The sequence below is a fragment of the Crinia signifera genome, chromosome 6 (genome assembly GCF_055691185.1).
Source record: "Crinia signifera chromosome 6, ASM5569118v1, whole genome shotgun sequence".
NCBI lineage: Eukaryota > Metazoa > Chordata > Amphibia > Anura > Myobatrachidae > Crinia > Crinia signifera.
In genome coordinates, this window is record NC_139222.1 from 118,450,057 (window position 1) to 118,473,776 (window position 23,720).

General features: G+C 43.3%; 1 protein-coding gene across 1 annotated transcript in view; it reads right to left on the bottom strand.

The window, feature by feature from the left end:
• Window positions 1-23,720, bottom strand: part of SCN4A (sodium voltage-gated channel alpha subunit 4) — a 122,910-nt gene that overhangs the window by 3,520 nt on the left and 95,670 nt on the right. Inside the window, exons 19-22 of the mRNA XM_083146942.1 lie at window positions 13,274-13,396; window positions 12,394-12,672; window positions 10,348-10,401; window positions 3,208-3,345 (exon numbers count right to left, since the gene is read on the bottom strand). Of these exons, the coding sequence (XP_083003068.1) occupies window positions 3,208-3,345; window positions 10,348-10,401; window positions 12,394-12,672; window positions 13,274-13,396 (594 nt within the window). The remainder of the gene's footprint in view (window positions 1-3,207; window positions 3,346-10,347; window positions 10,402-12,393; window positions 12,673-13,273; window positions 13,397-23,720) is intronic.

Below are 23,720 nucleotides of genomic sequence, written 5' to 3' on the forward strand. Positions count from 1 at the left end.
TGGACTCAGACCGCATTGCATGCCAGCCCTTAAAAATGGACACACACTGTAATATATTAGATAACTGCAATTTTGCTTAGGTGTAGACTACTCTGTATACAGAGCCATTACAGTGGAGGGTCTACTTTGATTTTCACACTTTAGTCACCATGCTCACTGATACCAAGAAAAAGTGCAGCAAGGCTGGTTTCTTAGCAGATACCATAGTGATGGTGCTATTTTCTCCAGCTCTGTAAGTGTCCACATTCTGACTATAATTGTTAGTTCAAAAGCATTAGTATTAGGCAGAGCTACAGTATGTAGTGTACTAACTTCATATAGCTAGAATTTGCATGCTTCCTATGCATGAGCAAATAGCTCAATCAGTAAGGTATTTACTTCTAGTGCAACCGGACAAAGTTCATTGATAGCTGTCAATATTCCTTCTGTGGCGGACTCCCTATCCTGTAGGACCTTAGATGTCACACTCTCTTTATTCTTAACATACAGAGTGTGACACTTGCAAAAAATTATGTAAGAGTGTGTGACGTCTAAGGTCCTACTAGGAGATGGAGTCAGCCACAGAAGAGATATTGATGACTATCAATTAACTGATTCAAACCTGCAGGGGAGGGGAGGTGCCCCTTGGGAGCAGGAGCCCAGTGTCACATGACTCCATTGCCTCCTAGAGTTACACCTCTGACAGAGTATCAATGGTCCTGTGTATACAGCATAAATGTAGGGAATGTAGTAGAAAAAGGTTACATGACATATCAGGGTGCTTAGGTTGTTTCAACAACCATATGTATACAGCATGTAAATTATAAGACACATAGACACAGCCTACTGTCTAGTAGTATAACTAGTAATTTCTTCTGACTCATTGGGAAACCCTATCTATGCTTGCTACACATTTTTTGGGTGTATAGGTGTCACTTTGTAAAAAAAAATTTTTTATAATGGGATAAATACAGTTATCGCAAATAATACAAGTCACCTGTGACTTCCATGACCTGTAAAAAAAAACTACTTTGTGATATCAAATATCTTCATAATTTGCAGTAAAGAGCAGCAAAATCACATGTATTACCAAAAAATAAATACAATTAATAATCTATACAATTTTGGTAATACCTGCGCACTGAAAAGGGTTGGGGGTGATGAGCTGCGAGAGCACTTTGGGATCTGACTGTATCCCAAGGGTTAAATTCTATAGAGTGGAGGGTAGTGCTGCGCTCAATCTATAGCTAAACTCTATGTGATACACTTTGCTCTGATTTGTAATTCAATTATATCTGACACAATGTTTATTGTAACAAATTTTACTTAAAATGTTGTCAGGTATTGAAATTGACAAGCATGCAGTACTGTGGTCTTAACACTTCAAAAATATGCACTAGTTGTAAACCACTGTGCAAGATCTGCAGTATTATCTCCCAGTCTGTATGTCCGTTAAAAAGTCTCAATGTCCCAATTTGCACTTATTTCAAAACAAACTGCAAAAACTGCAGGATAATGAATCTCAGTTTTTTAGTTTTTTACTAGACTCTGTCTGAGGCGTCCCAACAAACAGTGGTCTAGTTGGCAAGTTAGCACAAGTCTTCGGGTACCCCTTTTACGTGTTGATTTTCTCAAATGGGTTTTCGGAGGGGGGGGGGGACCGGTGCAGCTTAGGGTGCCGGTGTCAGACTCGCTGCTGTACGGGATTGTGACAGTGATGTACGAGTGCTGTAGCGCTCCGTATCTCACATGCCGCTCTCTCCGTTAGCTGCGGTGACTAAGGGCAGCGCGGTAGGTGTTTGGGGCAGCTGGTCGCCGCCGTCGACACCGCCTCGCTTTTCCGCCCGGGGGAACCTCCTGCCTCACAGAGTACTGTGAGGCAGGAGGTTCCCCCGGGCGGAAAAGCGAGGCGGTGTCGACGGCGGCGACCAGCTGCCCCAAACACTTACCGCGCTGCCCTTAGTCACCGCAGCTAACGGAGAGAGCGGCATGTGAGATACGGAGCGCTACAGCACTCGTACATCACTGTCACAATCCCGTACAGCAGCGAGTCTGACACCGGCACCCTAAGCTGCACCGGTCCCCCCCCCCTCCGAAAACCCATTTGAGAAAATCAACACGTAAAAGGGGTACCCGAAGACTTGTGCTAACTTGCCAACTAGACCACTGTTTGTTGGGACGCCTCAGACAGAGTCTAGTAAAAAACTAAAAAACTGAGATTCATTATCCTGCAGTTTTTGCAGTTTGTTTTGAAATAAGTGCAAATTGGGACATTGAGACTTTTTAACGGACATACAGACTGGGAGATAATACTGCAGATCTTGCACAGTGGTTTACAACTAGTGCATATTTTTGAAGTGTTAAGACCACAGTACTGCATGCTTGTCAATTTCAATACCTGACAACATTTTAAGTAAAATTTGTTACAATAAACATTGTGTCAGATATAATTGAATTACAAATCAGAGCAAAGTGTATCACATAGAGTTTAGCCATAGATTGAGCGCAGCACTACCCTCCACTCTATAGAATTAATAATCTATGGTACTAAGGAAACAAAACGGGCAATTGTTTTTTTTTTTTCTTGTGTTAGCCTGCAGCATTTGTCCAGGGTATAGTGGAGGCATGCAAGCAGGGGTTGAAGTGTGGGCGGACGGGTAGTTCTACCACCTGTAATGGTGAGGTGGAACTAGTTCAACCTCCATGTTGGCTCTGCACAATAGTTCTTACAGAAAAGCATTATAGGGAGTGCTAAAAACACTATGAAGCTCTGTCATAGTCATCTAACAATAACTAAACTGGTGCAGTGTTAGAAGTTATTTTCGGAAGTCCTAGGGGGATATTAAATCCTCCCGCAGCCATTCCCGACGGGGGGAGATGGCTGCGGGGCCCTATTCAATGTGGTCTTCCCCGACAACATTGAACAGATGATCTCGGCAGAACGAGACCGACTTCACAAGCAGTCGGGCTCATTCTGCCGAGAACGGATGGGAATTGCAGAGCTCCCGGCCACAGCTCGATTCCCAGGCCGCTTCTCGTGGCCATGCCCCCTTCTCGACCCGCGGCAGGCGGGACATTGAATCCCGCCTGTAAATTCTCAGTTGAGCAGACCGAGAACGGGACAGGGTCATGGCTGTTGGGCCAGCATGACAGTCGTGGCCCAACATTAAATATACCCCCTTACTATGCTTAACATAAAAATACTAGACAAGTCCCTTCAATACTTATCTTTTTCTTTTGCTGGTTAAAGTTGTCTATGATGACACCAATAAACAAGTTTAGAGTGAAAAACGCACCAAAAATGATGAATATGACAAAATACAAATACATGTACAAGTTTATTTCATACACGGGTTGATCCTCAATCTGTAACAAGAAAACAGGGAATGTATAAATATAATAAGCTTACTGAGAACATATTGCACAGGATAATTCCCTTAATTACAGAGTGCATACTACCTAACCACAGTAATAAAGTGTTGTTTCATCTCCCAAATGCAGAACATCAAATTGAAAAATCTCTGTTTTAGGCAATGCAAAAGTACCCAACTTAAACCCTACCAGTGGCATATTATTTTATTCTGCTGGTATACCCTGAGGAACGTAATGACACTTGAAAATAATGAATATATATATATATCTATATGTCTGTCCAGTTAGCTGCATTAGGACTTTAACCACTTCCCGCCGCAGCCTGTTTTTGCCTTCCTGACAGAGCCCTTTTTTTCAAATCTGACATGTATCACTTAAGTGGGGATAACTTTTTTTTGCTTTTACTTATCCCAGTGATTTTGAGATTGTTTTCTCGTGACACATTGTACTTCAAGTTAGTGGTAAATTTTCGTCGATACAGTCTGTGTTTTTTTGTGAAAAATACCAAAATGTCGTAAAAAAATGGAAAATTTTGCAATTTTCAAAATGTTAAATTTTCTGCTTGTGAGACAAATAATCATACCACTCAAAATAGTTAATAACTAACATAGACCATATGTCTACTTTATGTTGCCATCATTATTTCAACCTCCTTTTAATTTTTTTGGACACTAGGAGGCTTAAAATATGAATAGCAAATTCTCAAATTTTCAAGAAAATTTCAAACACTGATTTTTTTAGGGACCAGTTCAGTTCTGATGTGACTTTGAGGGACTTGTATGTGAGACACCCCCATAAATGATGCCATTTCAAAAACTGCACCCCTCACAGTATTCAAAACAGCATTTTGGAAGTTTGTTAACCCTTTAGGTGTTTCACAGGAATTAAAACAATGTGTAGGTGAAATTTCAAAATTTAATTTTTTTTGCAGATTTTCAATTTTAATACATTTTTCTAAGGAACACAGTACATTTTACTAGAGAAATGTGACTAAAAATTGATTCCCCCAATTCTTTTGTTTTCATAAATATCCTATATGTGGCCCTAGTGTGCACGTTGACCAAACCACAGGCTTCATAATAGAAGGAGCACCTACTTGATTTTGGAGCCTCCTTTTTATGAGATTATTTTTTAGGCACCATGTAGGTTTCTAGGCACCATAAGATGCTAAAAGTTAGGAACAAGTGACCCCATTTTGCAAACTACACCCCTCAGGGAATTCATCTAGGGGTATAATGTACATTTCAAACCCCCAGGGGTTTCACCAATTGTGGTACAACTGGGCAGTGAAAATGAAAAATTAAATTTTTTACACAAAAATGCAGTTCTGGCTCAAAATTTTTCATTTTCACAAGGAATGAAGGAGACAAAGCACCCCAAAATCTGTGCCCCAATTTCTCCCGAGTACGGCAATGCCTCACATGTGACCAAAAAATACCATTTGGGTGCATGGCAGGACTCAGAAGGGAAGGAGTGATTTTTGTATTTTGCAGCTCAGATTCTGGTTGAATTTTGGTGGGTGCTATGTCGCATTAGCAAGACCCCCAAAGCACCAATACAGTGGAAGCCCCCCACAAGTGACCCCATTTTGCAAACTACACCCCTCAGGGAATTCATCTAGGGGTATAATGTACATTTCAAACCCCCAGGGGTTTCACCAATTGTGGTACAACTGGGCAGTGAAAATGAAAAATTAAATTTTTTACACAAAAATGCAGTTCTGGCTCAAAATTTTTCATTTTCACAAGGAATGAAGGAGACAAAGCACCCCAAAATCTGTGCCCCAATTTCTCCCGAGTACGGCAATGCTTCATGTGTGACCAAAAAATGGCAGGACTCAGAAGGGAAGGAGTGATATTTGGATTTTGCAGCACAGATTCTGGTGGAATGTTGGTGGGTGCTATGTCGCATTAGCAAGACCCCCAAAGCACCAATACAGTGGAACCCCCCCACAAGTGACCCCATTTTGCAAACTACACCCCTCAGGGAATTCATCTAGGGGTATAGTGTACATTTCAAACCCCCAGGGGTTTCACCAATTTTGATACAACTGGGCTGTGCAAATGAAAAATTACATTTTTTTACACAAAAATGCAGTTCTGGCTCAAAATTTTTCATTTTCATAAGGTATGAAGGAGAAAAAGCACCCCCAAAATATGTGCCCCAATTTCTCCCGAGTACGGCAATGCCTCACATGTGACCAAAAAATACCAGTTGGGTGCATGGCAGGACTCAGAAGGGAAGGAGTGATTTTTGGATTTTGCGGCTCAGATTCTGGTGGAATGAATGGTGGGTGCTATGTGGCATTAGCAAGACCCCCGAAGCACGGTGAAATGATGAACCTAATAATCCATAGATGTGTGGTATATTTTAAAACACTCCTTTATACATAGGCCGGGTTTGTCAGGGCAAGTGTCACACTGGAAAATAGTTTGCTTTCTTATTCCCTTTTTATAGCAAACTTTGCACCTTTTTTGTGTCCTGCCCTTTTTTCCAGTGGAGGGGATTTCATCAGGAAAATGCTGCCCTGGTACAATATGGGGGCCAGTACTAGAAGTACTGGGGCCCTCTGCCTGCTGGTTCCCAAATATTAGGCCCTTTATGACTTCCTCTTGAAAGTGCATAAATGTCCCCCTCTGGCTGGTAGAACGGAATAGCACGTAAGCGTTATACAGTGCCATCTGGATGATATACACGGCCAGCTTCTTGTACCAGATTTTTGTTTTCCGCAGGGCACTGTACGGCTTCAGTACCTGATCTGAAAGATCCACTCCGCCCATGTACTTATTGTAATCCAGGATACAATTAGGTTTTGAGGTGTGGGTACTGGTACCTCGTACAGGGACGGAGGTGGTACTGTCTCCGTGAATTGTTGTCAGTATAAGGACATCCCTCTTGTCCTTATATTTGACCAACAACATATTTTCGGTGGATTGTGCCCTGCTTTCACCCCTTCTCATTACTTGGGCAATGTGCGTTTTTGGGAGGCCTCTTTGGTTCTTGCGCACAGTACCGCAAGCTGCTGTACCTCTTGAACCAAGGGCCTTAAACAGGGGGATGCTAGTGTAAAAGTTATCCACATAGAGGTGATAACCTTTATCCAGGAAGGGGTGCACTAAATCCCAGACAATTTTTCCACTAACACCTACGAGGGAGGGGGGGCATTCTGGCGGTTCAATTCTTGAATCCTTCCCTTCATATACCCTAAACCTGTGGGTGTACCCTGAGGTGCTTTCACACATCTTATACATTTTTATGCCATACCTTGCCCTCTTATTGGGAAGGTACTGGCGGAATTTAACCCTTCCTTTAAAATGTATAAGGGACTCGTCTATGCAAATGAATTTATCTGGGATGTACATCTCTGCAAATTTGGCACTGAAATGATCAATGACCGGCCTGACTTTGAATAGCCGGTCAAAGGTGGGATCATCTCTGGGTGGGCACTGTGCATTATCGTTGTAATGCAAAAATTTAAGGATTAACTCAAAACGAGTCCGGGTCATGGCCATACGGTAAAGTGGGGTGCTGTACAGAACATCTGTACTCCAATATTGCCTAATTTCTGGCTTTTTTACTATGCCCATATGAAACACCAGACCCCAAAATGTCATCATCTCTACTGCATCTACAGGAGTCCACCTAGCAAATGATGACGTGGGGTTTTGAGCAATAAACTGCTGGGCATATAAATTAGTTTGGTCCACCATTAAATTTATAAAATCATCAGAGAAAAATAATTTGAAAAAGTCAATTTCTCTGAGACCTGTGGAATCAAATTGGATTCCTGGGATGGCCAAAAACTCAGGAACCTGGGGCTCAAAATTGTCTGGTGGTGGGGTCCATACGAGATCAATTATTGGGGGGGGGGTCTCAGCTGCTCTACGGGGGCGTCTTTGAGGGGGTCCCTCATCACTAGAGGAGGAAGAGGAGCTTAAGATGAATCCTTCAAATTCCCCGCTTGCATCACTGGCTGTGTCAGAGTCAGAGGCAATCATGGCATATGCCTCCTCCGCTGAATACATTCTTCTGGATGACTGGGATGACATTTGGGATGACATTTGGGATGCCATTTTTAATTTTTGTGTTTCTGGTAGTGAAATGTTTCAACACGTGTATAGTGTAGGGGGGGTACAAACTTTATTTCAACCCGGGGGGTATGTAGTGTGTAGTGTGTATGTAGTGCAGAAAAAAAAAAAAAAAAAAAGGTCCTGCGCCAAAAATTGAGCACAGATGTTGGTCAGTAACGTCCGTCACTGAACAGCGCTTAAAGGCAACAGGAATTTGATCAAAAAAAAAAAAAAAATAGATCAACCCTGTGCCGAAAAAGCTGATCAGTGATGTACGTCACTGATCAGCGCACAGTGGCCACAGGACACCCACAAAATCACAGTGTGTGTAAAAAAAAAATTAAAAAAAGACCAAGACCCCACAGCACCCTCAAAAAAAAAAAAAAGGTGATCACTGATGCGACACTGATTACCAGTGAGGGGCAGCAGGTGCACAACCTTTGGTGCAACTGACAGTGCAACTGGCAGCAACTGACAGGTATATAAAAAAAAAAAACCCCTGCACCCCCAAAAAGTTGCTGATCAGCACAGATATACTGATCAGCACAAAAGGGGGGGCAGCAGACACAAAATATAGCACTCTCTATCACTCTCTGTCACTATCTCTCTATCTCTCACTATCTATCACTCTATGACACTGCAGCAGCAGCACTTACAGGTATATATATATAAAAAAAAAACTCTGCACCCCCAAAAAGTTGCTGATCAGCACAGATATACTGATCAGCACAAAAGGGGGGGCAGCAGACACAAAATATAGCACTCTCTATCACTCTCTGTCACTATCTCTCTCTATCTCTCTCTCTATCTCTCACTATCTATCACTCTATGACACTGCAGCAGCAGCACTGACAGGTATATATATAAAAAAAAAAACTCTGCACCCCCAAAAAGTTGCTGATCAGTTAATTTATACTGATCAGCACAAAAGGGGGGGCAGCAGTCAGTTGCACACGTAGCACAGCTGTATATATATAAAAAAAAAACCAGCACCCCCAAAAAGTTGCTGATCAGCACAGATATACTGATCAGCACAACAGGGGGGGGGGGGGGCAGCAGACACAAAATATAGCACTCTCTGTCACTATCTCTCTCTATCTCTATAACTCTATCACACTGCAGCAGCACAACACAGGAAGTCACAAGAAGTCACAAGATCCAGGAAGCATCCAGCACGCTACAAGCAGTGATCAGGTAAGTATTTGCAAGGATCAGGTCAGTATATCCTTACACCCCGTGGTGATTGGTGCTGTACTTTACAGCACCAATCACCACCGATCCCTGTGTCACCGGCGAACGTTATTCGCCGGTACACAGAAAACACTGTAATTGGCTGTTCACATTTGAACAGCCAATCACAGCGATCGCCGACGGGGGGGAGGCATCGCCGCCCCCCCTGGACATGCTGGGACATGTCTGCTGTCAGGGACAGCAGACATCTCCAAACTGTCACCGCGTCTATAGACAGTTTAAAGCCATGACGTACATTTATGCCATGCGTCGGGAAGTACATCCCGGCCATGACGTAAATGTACGTCAAATGTCGGGAAGGGGTTAATACACCAGCCTGTTCCTTACCAGACTTCTTCTGAATCTCACAAATCATTGCACTCTCAGGGGTAGATTTACGGAGCATAGACAGGGCTAATTCAATTCCCCCCTATTTATCAATAATTAATTTCCTCTCAGATGTGTTGTTTTAGATGCATGACACCGAGACATACGTTATTTGAATGCTAGTTAGATTCAAAGAATTTAGCTAGAGTTCCAGAAATCAGATTAATGCCAAGTAAGATCCAACAAGATTGGTGTCCATATTTGCAATCGGAAGCTTTTGTAAGTGGTCTAAATTCAATTAGCCACGCTGAGGCATGCAAAAAGCAAAATTCCATATAATCAGTCCCGTTTTTGCAACAGCAAAACTCATAGGCCTGGGAACATATCCTGGAACCTGTGTGTTTTTACCTTTTGTCTTTTTGTGGTGAGTGGCTCTTAACGTAATATTTGTGTGATCTGGTCATCTAGCGCCAGGTGCAAATGGAGCCGCTCTCCCTGTTGCCACCAGCATGCCAGATATCAGTATCTGGCGAACGTGGTTGCACCAGCATCTCACACGCTCGCATGTCCATTGTCGGCAATGGGGCGCGCGAGCGTTGGAGACACATGCGCACCACCGTCGCTGGGGGGCCATGGCCACCGGTGACAGAAACAAAAGAGAGCAGCTCCATCTGTATATACACTCAATCTATTTTGTGTGTGTAGAAGCCTAATGCATTTTGGCCGCACACCATCTAATAATGTCTCTCCCCTTCGGTAATAATCAGATGCAGATCGCTGAAAAGGGGGAGGCCGCTAACATCATGTGGCGTCCGCCGCCCGCTCCGAGTAGGCATCGCCATACCTGCATGTCCAGGTGAACGCCGGCTGCCACCCAATTCCCGCCCCTCCTGGAGCGAACAGCTGGGCAAGTGTGATACTTGCTTAAGCAGTGTGCTCCAGGAGTTTGCACATGCGTATATTCCTGCATGCATATGCACAACCCCCCCCACCATCGGACACGGGGCCAAATACGTCCCGAACGAACAGGTCTGAATTGGTCCCAAAATCTTTATGGGTGTGAGAGAAACATGCTGTGGGTGTAATTCAGTTAAAATGGAAGCATTATGCCAAGCACACTTAAATCACGGTCTTCTCTCTACCATCCCTTTTACTTTAACCTTTACCTTTATAATTGTATTATAATTAGATTTTATTTTTGTACAATTAAATTTTTAATAATTAAATCATAAAATAAAAAAATATATAAAATAAATAAAAATATAATTCTAATTAGACAGAGACAAACTGAATCCTAGTCACAGCCATATTTTGAGCAATTAATTCATTTTGATATTTGACATACTGATCATCTGCTTAATTCACTTACATTCCTAGAGTCCACAGCTGCATACATGATGTCCATCCAGCCTTTGAAGGTTGCCTATATGAGAACAAAAATTATTTAGTATTAAATTGTATGCAATTTGAAATATAGCGCATCACATCGCATACATTTTCCAATGCAATGAGATGCAATCTAGTACAAAAAGTATGTGCAGCACATACTTTTTGAGCTGTGCAATGGGATGTGCACGGGAGTGCGCATCTCATTGCACCCAACAACTGTACCGTGTATGGGCACTTTAAGACTTAAAAAAAGACAAATGCAAGGTAGAATGATGAGCGTCCAGCCAATCAGGTCCTGTCTTGTTATAGGCTGTGTTTGAAAATTGTCAGTTAGTAGCTGATTCGCTGGGCTTTTATCATTCTTAATCACTCTTGTGTTTAACTCTTTTTAAGGCTTAATACATTTGCCCAAATGCCAGTAACATGACAGTTAGGGGCTTCATGGCTGGTCCTTTATCTTTCTCCAAAGCTTAGTAAATGACCCCTATATTTATTAAAAGTTACAAACGGGCCCATAGATGCAAATAAAGTCTTCCAAAGGTAGAAAAGTAATTTAAATTATGTTTTATTTAAAAATATATATATATTTTAAAGGCAGTATGCATTACATGTACAAGTACATTCGCTGCTGATCCTACAGCATTTTGGCGCTTTCTGGGCTGGTCAGATTCCAATATCAATATCAGTGACTAGTTCTACGGTACTCACACCAGGGCTGTCTTAACAGCAGTGTGGGCCCCTGGGCAAAGCAATGCATAGGGGGCCTTACCCATTCTCCCGTCCTAGGGGTGGTGGGTGCTATCAGCAGCAGCTCTGATGTCCCACGGGTGGCAGGGATAATGGAGTGGGCTTAATATTCATCATTTTCCGGTGGAAGGGCAGCTTGTTTGACTGCAGATATTGCCATTATCTGGAATTAGATTTCTTAGCCTTCAATAGTATAAAAACCTAGAGTCCCAACTTTCAGGAGGTGCTGGGAACTTGGGGATCAGAGATCAGGAGCCAGAGCAATCCATTGACAAAAATATAAAACTGTACACCAGATGTTTGGAGCTGGAGCAGGGACCGGCTTCTGGAAGGTTGATATCTCTGGTTCTTTGTATCTAGTGTTATCAGAAAGGGGAGAGTCCCAGCTTTTAGAATATACTCTCAGAAAAACTCTAATGCTGTGTACACACGGGGTAATATGATTGCTGGGGATATATTGCTAGCAATATATCCCCAGCAATCATATTGCTCAGTGTCTCCTTTTCATCAGCGATGAAAAGGAGACACTGCTACGGGGCGGAGGGGGAGTGCAGCAGCAGCAGACGCTGCTGCTGTCACTTTGAACGGAGGAGGGAGCAGCCGCACGGGGCTGGGGAGATCAACGCTGATCTCCCCGGCGCTGACCTCCCGGCACAGCGATCGCGGGGAAAGCCGCTGGTCGCAGGAGCATGCTCCTGCGACCAGCGACCATTAGGCAGTGCACACGGGAGCGCGCAGCTGGCGATTTATCGCAAGTACCCCAGGTTGGGAACCACTGTGAAGGCAATTATAAGGGGATCTTTTAGGTAAGGTAACCTCATTTGAACCCCCTGCAGTGCTTAAGCAAGCTACACACCTAAAGATTTATCTGGTGGTAACAAAGATCTGGTAATGTATGGGATCACATGAGAATCGACCATATGCTCCTAAACACTGGAAAACAGACAATGGTCACTCAGACAATTGGTTAAATCCATTAGATTTAACCAATTTATCTGAACAATCATTTTTAGCCATTATCCAGCATTTAGGAGCAAATGGTTTATTGTCATTTGTTCCCATACTGAACATACTGCCAGATTTTTGCTCCCACCACATAGATTGGACAGACAAATCTTTATGAATCCCACTCATCCTTCTAAGTGAAGGGATTAATACCTCAAAATTGTATATATTATGCTCCATGGGTCATTCAGGGCAGGATTTGTTAGAGCCATAATTGTGAGATGTTTAGCACACTGCTTATACACACACAATCATTATATTCTGATTTCCTCACCACTTGCAGCAGGGACAGGTATCCCAGACCCACATTGTCGAAATTCACTTTGACATTAACCCATCGCACTTCTTCTGTGTAGTTTAGAGCTAAGCAATCCGAGCGATTGTTCACCACCGATATGTCAAACATTTCAGACGTCGTGCTGTTGATACATTTATAATATTTTCCAGCAAACAGATTGACGCCCATGATGCTGAAGATAAGCCAGAAGATTAAACAAACCAGCAGCACATTCATGATGGAAGGGATGGCACCCAGTAATGCATTCACCACCACCTTAAAACAAGAGAGAACATACCAAATGATTAAACCGGCAGTATATTCATAATAAAAGGCTAGCACTGTGCTATTCAATCACAGTACCCTTGCAAATCAGACAATTCACAGTTAATGGAGACTAGCTGAAGCAGCAAAATAACTGGGAACTTTTAGCAACTGAATGTTGACCCAATCACATATTTAAGGGCTTCTTCATCGCATTATGGATAAATACATTTCCACGTGTTTTAAGTGATGGGCCCATTCATTAATAGAGGCCCGGACGCAGCTACCTAGTATTTAGCAAATATAGAAGTATTCAAACTTATGGAAACCTGCCCTGCTTTCCCCATGGGAAGGAGGTCCGCTGTTGAGAAAAGAGATCCATTCAGATCCCTCCATCGCCTCTGCATTGTGTGCGGTTCCATCAAGCTGATTGGGAATGGTAAGTGGGGTTGTAGGCCCCATAAGTAGTAAAAAAACAACAACCAGGAACTCTGGAGTCATATACACAACATAAGTTAAGAAGGGTATAAAGGTCTGAAGTAAGCACAAGCAAAGACTTTAGTATTAGAGGTTCATCATTGCTGATGCCATAAACATTTGTCTGAATACTTACCCTCATGCCTTCAAATCTGGACAATGCTCTTAATGGTCTGAGGGCTCTCAAAGTTCTCAGGGATTTTATAGCGCCAAGTTCTGAGTAACCCAACCAGTTAGCAGTCAAACTGATTATAGACACCTGTCCAGAAAAATAATTGCATCAATTTGTCATCAAAAGCAAAAGGAGGTAAATAGGACATAAAAAAAGTAGTCACAACATCACTTTTAAAATGTATAACCACATATTGCCTCACTTCTTGAAAAAATGATCACTAGTGTTGCTAGGAAACTCCCCATTGTATTTAGATAATCCAGGTTATAACCACAAAAAAAAAAAACTAAAAAAGGCATCACATAAAATTAAGACTATTATTGATATGTGTGTGTGTGTGTGTCGTGGACTTGTGGGTAACAAAGATTAGTTACCGTTAACTACTTCATTGTAATACATCTTTATTACCCAAAAGTCCACGGCACACATGCGCAGTCTTTCCACAAATAGTTTTTTTTACAATGAAAAGGAGGACACAAATAAACTGAAGAATAAGAATACTGTAAATCAGGGGTTCACAAACTTTTTCGAATCACGGCACCCTAGAGCATCAAAATATTTTCAAGGCACCACTAGGCCAAATGCTTCTGATCGAGAAATTCAGATTTTTTTTTAAATTATGTGTATTGTGCTTATATGTCACAGTTTTCTGGTGAGGGACAAGATTTGCGTCGGTTTGTCCACATATATTATGATTGGCAGCCACTAGCACTGGTTTTGTCTGGTATATTGACCAAAAATAATATGAATTGATCCTGGTCCACCAACCCAAGGCACCCCTGCAAGTGTCCTGAGGCACCCCCAGGGTGCCTAGGCACACAAATTGGGAACCACTGCTGTAAATTAAAGAAACATTTTATTCATTGCAACAATATTACACTATAATATGATAAATGCATAATAAAAACATTTGTAACATTTTATATTGTAATTATGCTTACATGCCTATTAATTATTACATAAAGGAGGACCCTTTTCAAAGGGAGGACAGACCTTAAAAAAAGAAGGACTGTCTTCCCCTAAAGGAGATATATATATATATATATATATATATATATATATATATATATAGAGATCCGTAGGAAGAAAAGCAGGCACTCCAGGGACTTGATTCAAAGCGTGTAATTGAAAAAACAAAGCTAAAAGGCAGCCAACGTTTCGGGGCAACAACGCCCCTTTGTCAAGGCAATAGTATAGTGAAAAACAACAATCCTATATATATATAGGGTAGATGGGTCCGGCACTCCCAAAAACAATGTTGCTTGGTGATCGGTGCCTTCACAGCAAGAAATATGCTTAAACGTGGAGGACAGAAGGTGCGGCACTCACGATCTTTCTTTCAATAAACAGCAAGGAGCCGCTGCGGTTATTGCATCAACGTTTCAAAACTTTATTGTTTTGTCATCACATATCCTGATGACAAAACAATAAAGTTTTGAAACGTTGATGCAATAACCGCAGCGGCTCCTTGCTGTTTATTGAAAGAAAGATCGTGAGTGCCGCACCTTCTGTCATATATATATATATATATATATATATATATATATATATATATATATATATATATATATATATATATATATATATATATGCAGACACTGGACCGGCACTTCCCACGAAGAGATGAATAAAAGCTGCGAGCCCTTGTCGAATTAGTAGAAGGCAAGGTTCCTAATAAACCGCAAGGTAGTCAGGAACAACACGTCACTGCAGCACTTACTGAAGAAGATGAAATCTTTATTGCATAGCCTCAACGGCTCGTTTCGGGGTTACTACCCCTTTCTCAAGAGGCAACAACAAGTACAACATACAATGTAGCAGCATGCCTTTAAATAGCAGTTATTGGCGCCAATTCGTGTGACGCTGGACATTACTGCTAAGCCCGTACACCTGCGTTCAGGACCAATAGAAATGACGTATGTGGCTCACACCCACAATGCCATTGCCATGGTAGCAAAAGCACGGTCTCCGGCTTGCAGAACCAGCGACAGCGTCTTGGTCTCCTAGGCGACCGCACATACGTCATCACATGGCGTCAGACACGGCTCACACACGCGTCTAGTTTACCATGGATTCCCGTCTTGAGGGCGCCTGGAGTATCCAGTACCGCAATCGACGAATGGGCACCAAGGCACAGAAATACATGTAAATAGCACATAGTAACTACAAACTAAACCATAAAACGTATGGACAGTAGTGTCACGCGCAGCCGTGCAAACCAACCAAGCCTCTCACTAGCCTGGTGGTTGTCACGGCGACGCGAACACAGATAGACGCCCATCAAAACCCGGCTTCACGCTACCACGTAGACCGAACACGCCTCTCTCACTGGCGTATCGGTCGCCATGGCACCGCGTTGCCAAGCATACAAATAAAACATACATAATGCACAGAGAGGATGGCCGCATGGAATCTGAGGGATACCCGGGGGCCCGCTAATCAGCTAGGACGTCTCACACCCGCCCAACTGGAAGCAGAGTCTAGGGACACCCCCAGCGACAGGAGCCAACCACTGTGTGCCAAACATGAAATATCAATATCAAGATACCATAGAAAATACAGTGTCAGATCAAAAAGTGCATATATTTAGCGTATATACTATCAAAAAGAGTACATAAAATACAGGGAAATGTTTTGGACAAAAAGGCAATTAATCACATAACAGTTTCACATAAAGGTACTCCATACTATCCGTTCATTAAGTCCATGAGGTGAAACAGTATTTAGTCTGTGGATCCAGGTAGCCTCTAACTTTAGGAGGCGTTTCACCCTATCTCCACCACGATTTGATGGTGGGATATGGTCAATAATGATATGTCTCATGGACTCCACAGGATGATTGAGTTGTTTAAAATGAATGGCAACAGGTTGCTCGGCTTTCTTGCCAAGTAGAGCATGCTTAATTGTGGAACGGTGCATGCCCATCCGCTCCTTGAACTTTCTTGATGTCATACCTATATAATACAAGCCACAAGGGCAAATTAATGCATATACAACAAACTGTGTATCACAGGTAAGAACATGTCTGATACGATACTCCTTAGAGGAGTGTGGGTCCTTAAATTTATCGGAGGCAATCATATATTCACAGGTAACACATTTAGGGCATTTATAACATCCTGGTTTTTTATACCTGGTATTAGGTGCCATCTCAAACCCAGTAATGTCGGAATGTACCAAGATGTCTTTGAGATTGCGTCCTCTGGTGCTCTGGTGTAACACACCAGGGGGCGCACATCTCTAAATACTGGCAGGGAATTGTCTGTGGAAACAATGGGCCAAAGGGCCTTGCTAGCAACCGGGACCACCATGCTTGAGGTATCAAACCTAGAGATGAAGGGGAAGACCTTATCATTACGTTTTTTCTGAGGTATTAAAAGGTCTGCACGTTTAAGTTTAAGAGCTTTAGTTTTGGCCTCCAACAATTCTTTAAGCAAGTAACCCCTGGCATGAAACTTATCGACGATCACATCCAATTCCCCGTCAATTTTGGACGGATCACTGCAGATCCTACACGCACGTACCATCTGCGAGTAGGGAAGGCCTCGTTTGAGGGAAGGAGGGTGGTGGCTACCTGAAAGCAATAGAGTGTTTCTATCGGTAGGTTTCCTAAAAACTGATGTCTGGATACTGCCCCCCACCAAGGAGACTTTTACATCCAGAAAATCAATACATTCACTGTTAGATTTATATGTGAATTTAATGGGGGTATTCAATTGGTTAATCTCCTCCATCATAAGGTTAAATAACTCCTCCCCTCCGTCCCAAAACATGAAGAGGTCATCGATGTATCTGCAGTACGTCCGGATGTGTTGGCCAAAGCGATGTCTCAAAATAGTCTCATTTTCAAAGTTAAACATGAAAACATTGGCGTAAACCGGAGCGACCGCCGCCCCCATCGCACATCCGGACGTCTGCAGATACATTTTGCCGTCAAACAAAAAGTAATTTTTTGTGAGAACTAATCTCAATAATTGCAAATATAGATTGATGTTAAAGGGGAAATCAGTAAGACCATTCAAAAAGTCACACATGGCAGAAAGTCCCTGATTATGTGGAATGGACGTATACAAACTAGCTACGTCCATCACACACATCCTGGTATGGTCCTGTAAGCCGACAGTACCACCGATAGCATTAAGAAAACTAGTCGTATCCTTGAGAAAACCTGGTTGGACAGTCACATGGGGCTGAATGAGCATATCGAGGAGCTGTGACACCGGTTGGTAAAGACTCCCCCTGGCAGAGATAATCGGTCTGCCAGGGGGATTCACAAGACTTTTATGAATCTTTGGTAAAGAATATAGAACCGGTATCACAGGATCCTTGACCTTTAGAGCATTTGCACATTTCACATCAAGAAGACCATCTCTAACTGCATCATCCAGCAGAGTGAACAATTCAGTTTGAAATTTCTTGGTAGGATCAGCAGGTAAAACACAATACACGGAACCATCAGATAACTGTCGATTTAACTCGGCCCTGTAATCACACAGATCCTGTATCACTATACCGCCCCCCTTGTCGGCAGGGCGGATAGTGATACTCCGGTCTGAACTCAATGCTTTAAGGGCACTTTGCTCACTACGGGACAGATTATAGTGAATTGGTTGCTGAACTGCATTAAACCTGGTCATGGAATCATTAATCAAACGAGTGAAAGTTTTAATTGACGTATTGCTGCTCTGGGGGTCAAAGGTAGATAAATGCTGACGACGTATAAAGTCACCTGTAATGCTGGTATCAGGCACAGCCACTGAACCCTGGAAGTGCTCCTTCAGTCTCATATTTCTGCCCAAGCGGTATAGGCTGCACTGCCATTCAAAATCATCATGGACTGTTGTTGGGATAAACGAGAGTCCCCTATTGAGAACCTGTAAGTCAATGTCCGAAAGCTGTCTAGAGGACAAATTGAAGATTAATTGTTCCTTTTGCCGACCACTCTTGTAGAGCCTCTCATTCTGCCCGCTGCGGCGGGTTCTCTTGTTGGCGTTCCCGATTTTTTTCGGGTAGCTACCCCTAAAGGGGGACGTGCCGCAGAGGGGTCATCTGACTCGGGCCTTCCGAAATCGCTGTCGCTCTGTGAAGAACCACGTTGTGTATCACGATTATCTCTTCTATTGCGCCATGAATTGGCGAATCGGGGTCTCTGGAAGCGTTTGGGAATAGAAGCACCGGACACCCACCGGTAAACGGTGTTCTCCTCATAATCTTGGCGTACGACTTGAAGTTTATTCCTTTTAAACTTGAGCAGTTCGGTTCTGTATGTGTCACATTGGTTTTGAAGCTTGCTCCATAGTTTCTCATGATCTTTATTGGCAAGCATAGTTTCATGGATTGATGTGAAACTCTCAATCTTCTCTCTGGTGGAGTTAAGTTCACGGCCTGCTTGATTAATCACTAAAAGCATAAGATCAAGTCCACATTTATTAAGAACCGCTACCCAGCGTCGACAAAATTCAGGACAAGAACGTCCAATAGTCGGAATATTCCGCACTCGGAATCCACGTGGAATGAGCTTTTCACGAAAGTAATCGGACAAAGATTGCCCGTGCAGTAAAAAGTCCAGCTCACGCTTACGCAATTTGAGGAGTCGATGATAAATGTCTTCAGCATCCAAACTGTTATCACCAAGTGGATCTGCGAACAGCATTTCAGCGGCCTGCTCAGCAGAGAAGCTCAGGGTCTCGCCAATCGGTAGTGTGACATTACCAGGAACAAAAATCCTGTCAGTAGAAGAGCCATCAGTATTATCCATGGTAACAGGTGCTGACTGCCACTCAAGGCAGAGTATTCAAATAGTATAGTAGAAGATGTCGATTGCTGGGTGTGCCTTGTCCCTTTAAGAGGATCTGCGTCCCCTCCACAATATGCAGACACTGGACCGGCACTTCCCACGAAGAGATGAATAAAAGCTGCGTGCCCTTGTCGAATTAGTAGAAGGCAAGGTTCCTAATAAACCGCAAGGTAGTCAGGAACAACACGTCACTGCAGCACTTACTGAAGAAGATGAAATCTTTATTGCATAGCCTCAACGGCTCGTTTCGGGGTTACTACCCCTTTCTCAAGAGGCAACAACAAGTACAACATACAATGTAGCAGCATGCCTTTAAATAGCAGTTATTGGCGCCAATTCGTGTGACGCTGGACATTACTGCTAAGCCCGTACACCTGCGTTCAGGACCAATAGAAATGACGTATGTGGCTCACACCCACAATGCCATTGCCATGGTAGCAAAAGCACGGTCTCCGGCTTGCAGAACCAGCGACAGTACCGCAATCGACGAATGGGCACCAAGGCACAGAAATACATGTAAATAGCACATAGTAACTACAAACTAAACCATAAAACGTATGGAACGTGCGGTACTGGATACTCCAGGCGCCCTCAAGACGGGAATCCATGGTAAACTAGACGCGTGTGTGAGCCGTGTCTGACGCCATGTGATGACGTATGTGCGGTCGCCTAGGAGACCAAGACGCTGTCGCTGGTTCTGCAAGCCGGAGACCGTGCTTTTGCTACCATGGCAATGGCATTGTGGGTGTGAGCCACATACGTCATTTCTATTGGTCCTGAACGCAGGTGTACGGGCTTAGCAGTAATGTCCAGCGTCACACGAATTGGCGCCAATAACTGCTATTTAAAGGCATGCTGCTACATTGTATGTTGTACTTGTTGTTGCCTCTTGAGAAAGGGGTAGTAACCCCGAAACGAGCCGTTGAGGCTATGCAATAAAGATTTCATCTTCTTCAGTAAGTGCTGCAGTGACGTGTTGTTCCTGACTACCTTGCGGTTTATTAGGAACCTTGCCTTCTACTAATTCGACAAGGGCACGCAGCTTTTATTCATCTCTTCGTGGGAAGTGCCGGTCCAGTGTCTGCATATTGTGGAGGGGACGCAGATCCTCTTAAAGGGACAAGGCACACCCAGCAATCGACATCTTCTACTATACGATTTGAATACTCTGCCTTGAGTGGCAGTCAGCACCTGTTACCATGGATAATACTGATGGCTCTTCTACTGACAGGATTTTTGTTCCTGGTAATGTCACACTACCGATTGGCGAGACCCTGAGCTTCTCTGCTGAGCAGGCCGCTGAAATGCTGTTCGCAGATCCACTTGGTGATAACAGTTTGGATGCTGAAGACATTTATCATCGACTCCTCAAATTGCGTAAGCGTGAGCTGGACTTTTTACTGCACGGGCAATCTTTGTCCGATTACTTTCGTGAAAAGCTCATTCCACGTGGATTCCGAGTGCGGAATATTCCGACTATTGGACGTTCTTGTCCTGAATTTTGTCGACGCTGGGTAGCGGTTCTTAATAAATGTGGACTTGATCTTATGCTTTTAGTGATTAATCAAGCAGGCCGTGAACTTAACTCCACCAGAGAGAAGATTGAGAGTTTCACATCAATCCATGAAACTATGCTTGCCAATAAAGATCATGAGAAACTATGGAGCAAGCTTCAAAACCAATGTGACACATACAGAACCGAACTGCTCAAGTTTAAAAGGAATAAACTTCAAGTCGTACGCCAAGATTATGAGGAGAACACCGTTTACCGGTGGGTGTCCGGTGCTTCTATTCCCAAACGCTTCCAGAGACCCCGATTCACCAATTCATGGCGCAATAGAAGAGATAATCGTGATACACAACGTGGTTCTTCACAGAGCAACAGCGATTTCGGATGGCCCGAGTCAGATGACCCCTCTGCGGCACGTCCCCCTTTAGGGGTAGCTACCCGAAAAAAATCGGGAACGCCAACAAGAGAACCCGCCGCAGCGGGCAGAATGAGAGGCTCTACAAGAGTGGTCGGCAAAAGGAACAATTAATCTTCAATTTGTCCTCTAGACAGCTTTCGGACATTGACTTACAGGTTCTCAATAGGGGACTCTCGTTTATCCCAACAACAGTCCATGATGATTTTGAATGGCAGTGCAGCCTATACCGCTTGGGCAGAAATATGAGACTGAAGGAGCACTTCCAGGGTTCAGTGGCTGTGCCTGATACCAGCATTACAGGTGACTTTATACGTCGTCAGCATTTATCTACCTTTGACCCCCAGAGCAGCAATACGTCAATTAAAACTTTCACTCGTTTGATTAATGATTCCATGACCAGGTTTAATGCAGTTCAGCAACCAATTCACTATAATCTGTCCCGTAGTGAGCAAAGTGCCCTTAAAGCATTGAGTTCAGACCGGAGTATCACTATCCGCCCTGCCGACAAGGGGGGCGGTATAGTGATACAGGATCTGTGTGATTACAGGGCCGAGTTAAATCGACAGTTATCTGATGGTTCCGTGTATTGTGTTTTACCTGCTGATCCTACCAAGAAATTTCAAACTGAATTGTTAACTCTGCTGGATGATGCAGTTAGAGATGGTCTTCTTGATGTGAAATGTGCAAATGCTCTAAAGGTCAAGGATCCTGTGATACCGGTTCTATATTCTTTACCAAAGATTCATAAAAGTCTTGTGAATCCCCCTGGCAGACCGATTATCTCTGCCAGGGGGAGTCTTTACCAACCGGTGTCACAGCTCCTCGATATGCTCATTCAGCCCCATGTGACTGTCCAACCAGGTTTTCTCAAGGATACGACTAGTTTTCTTAATGCTATCGGTGGTACTGTCGGCTTACAGGACCATACCAGGATGTGTGTGATGGACGTAGCTAGTTTGTATACGTCCATTCCACATAATCAGGGACTTTCTGCCATGTGTGACTTTTTGAATGGTCTTACTGATTTCCCCTTTAACATCAATCTATATTTGCAATTATTGAGATTAGTTCTCACAAAAAATTACTTTTTGTTTGACGGCAAAATGTATCTGCAGACGTCCGGATGTGCGATGGGGGCGGCGGTCGCTCCGGTTTACGCCAATGTTTTCATGTTTAACTTTGAAAATGAGACTATTTTGAGACATCGCTTTGGCCAACACATCCGGACGTACTGCAGATACATCGATGACCTCTTCATGTTTTGGGACGGAGGGGAGGAGTTATTTAACCTTATGATGGAGGAGATTAACCAATTGAATACCCCCATTAAATTCACATATAAATCTAACAGTGAATGTATTGATTTTCTGGATGTAAAAGTCTCCTTGGTGGGGGGCAGTAACCAGACATCAGTTTTTAGGAAACCTACCGATAGAAACACTCTATTGCTTTCAGGTAGCCACCACCCTCCTTCCCTCAAACGAGGCCTTCCCTACTCGCAGATGGTACGTGCGTGTAGGATCTGCAGTGATCCGTCCAAAATTGACGGGGAATTGGATGTGATCGTCGATAAGTTTCATGCCAGGGGTTACTTGCTTAAAGAATTGTTGGGAGGCCAAAACTAGAGCTCTTAAACTTAAACGTGCAGACCTTTTAATACCTCAGAAAAAACGTAATGATAAGGTCTTCCCCTTCATCTCTAGGTTTGATACCTCAAGCATGGTGGTCCCGGTTGCTAGCAAGGCCCTTTGGCCCATTGTTTCCACAGACAATTCCCTGCCAGTATTTAGAGATGTGCGCCCCCTGGTGTGTTACACCAGAGGACGCAATCTCAAAGACATCTTGGTACATTCCGACATTACTGGGTTTGAGATGGCACCTAATACCAGGTATAAAAAACCAGGATGTTATAAATGCCCTAAATGTGTTACCTGTGAATATATGATTGCCTCCGATAAATTTAAGGACCCACACTCCTCTAAGGAGTATCGTATCAGACATGTTCTTACCTGTGATACACAGTTTGTTGTATATGCATTAATTTGCCCTTGTGGCTTGTATTATATAGGTATGACATCAAGAAAGTTCAAGGAGCGGATGGGCATGCACCGTTCCACAATTAAGCATGCTCTACTTGGCAAGAAAGCCGAGCAACCTGTTGCCATTCATTTTAAACAACTCAATCCTCCTGTGGAGTCCATGAGACATATCATTATTGACCATATCCCACCATCAAATCGTGGTGGAGATAGGGTGAAACGCCTCCTAAAGTTAGAGGCTACCTGGATCCACAGACTAAATACTGTTTCACCTCATGGACTTAATGAACGGATAGTATGGAGTACCTTTATGTGAAACTGTTATGTGATTAATTGCCTTTTTGTCCAAAACATTTCCCTGTATTTTATGTACTCTTTTTGATAGTATATACGCTAAATATATGCACTTTTTGATCTGCCACTGTATTTTCTATGGTATCTTGATATTGATATTTCATGTTTGGCACACAGTGGTTGGCTCCTGTCGCTGGGGGTGTCCCTGGACTCTGCTTCCAGTTGGGCGGGTGTGAGACGTCCTAGCTGATTAGCGGGCCCCCGGGTATCCCTCAGATTCCATGCGGCCATCCTCTCTGTGCATTATGTATGTTTTATTTGTATGCTTGGCAACGCGGTGCCATGGCGACCGA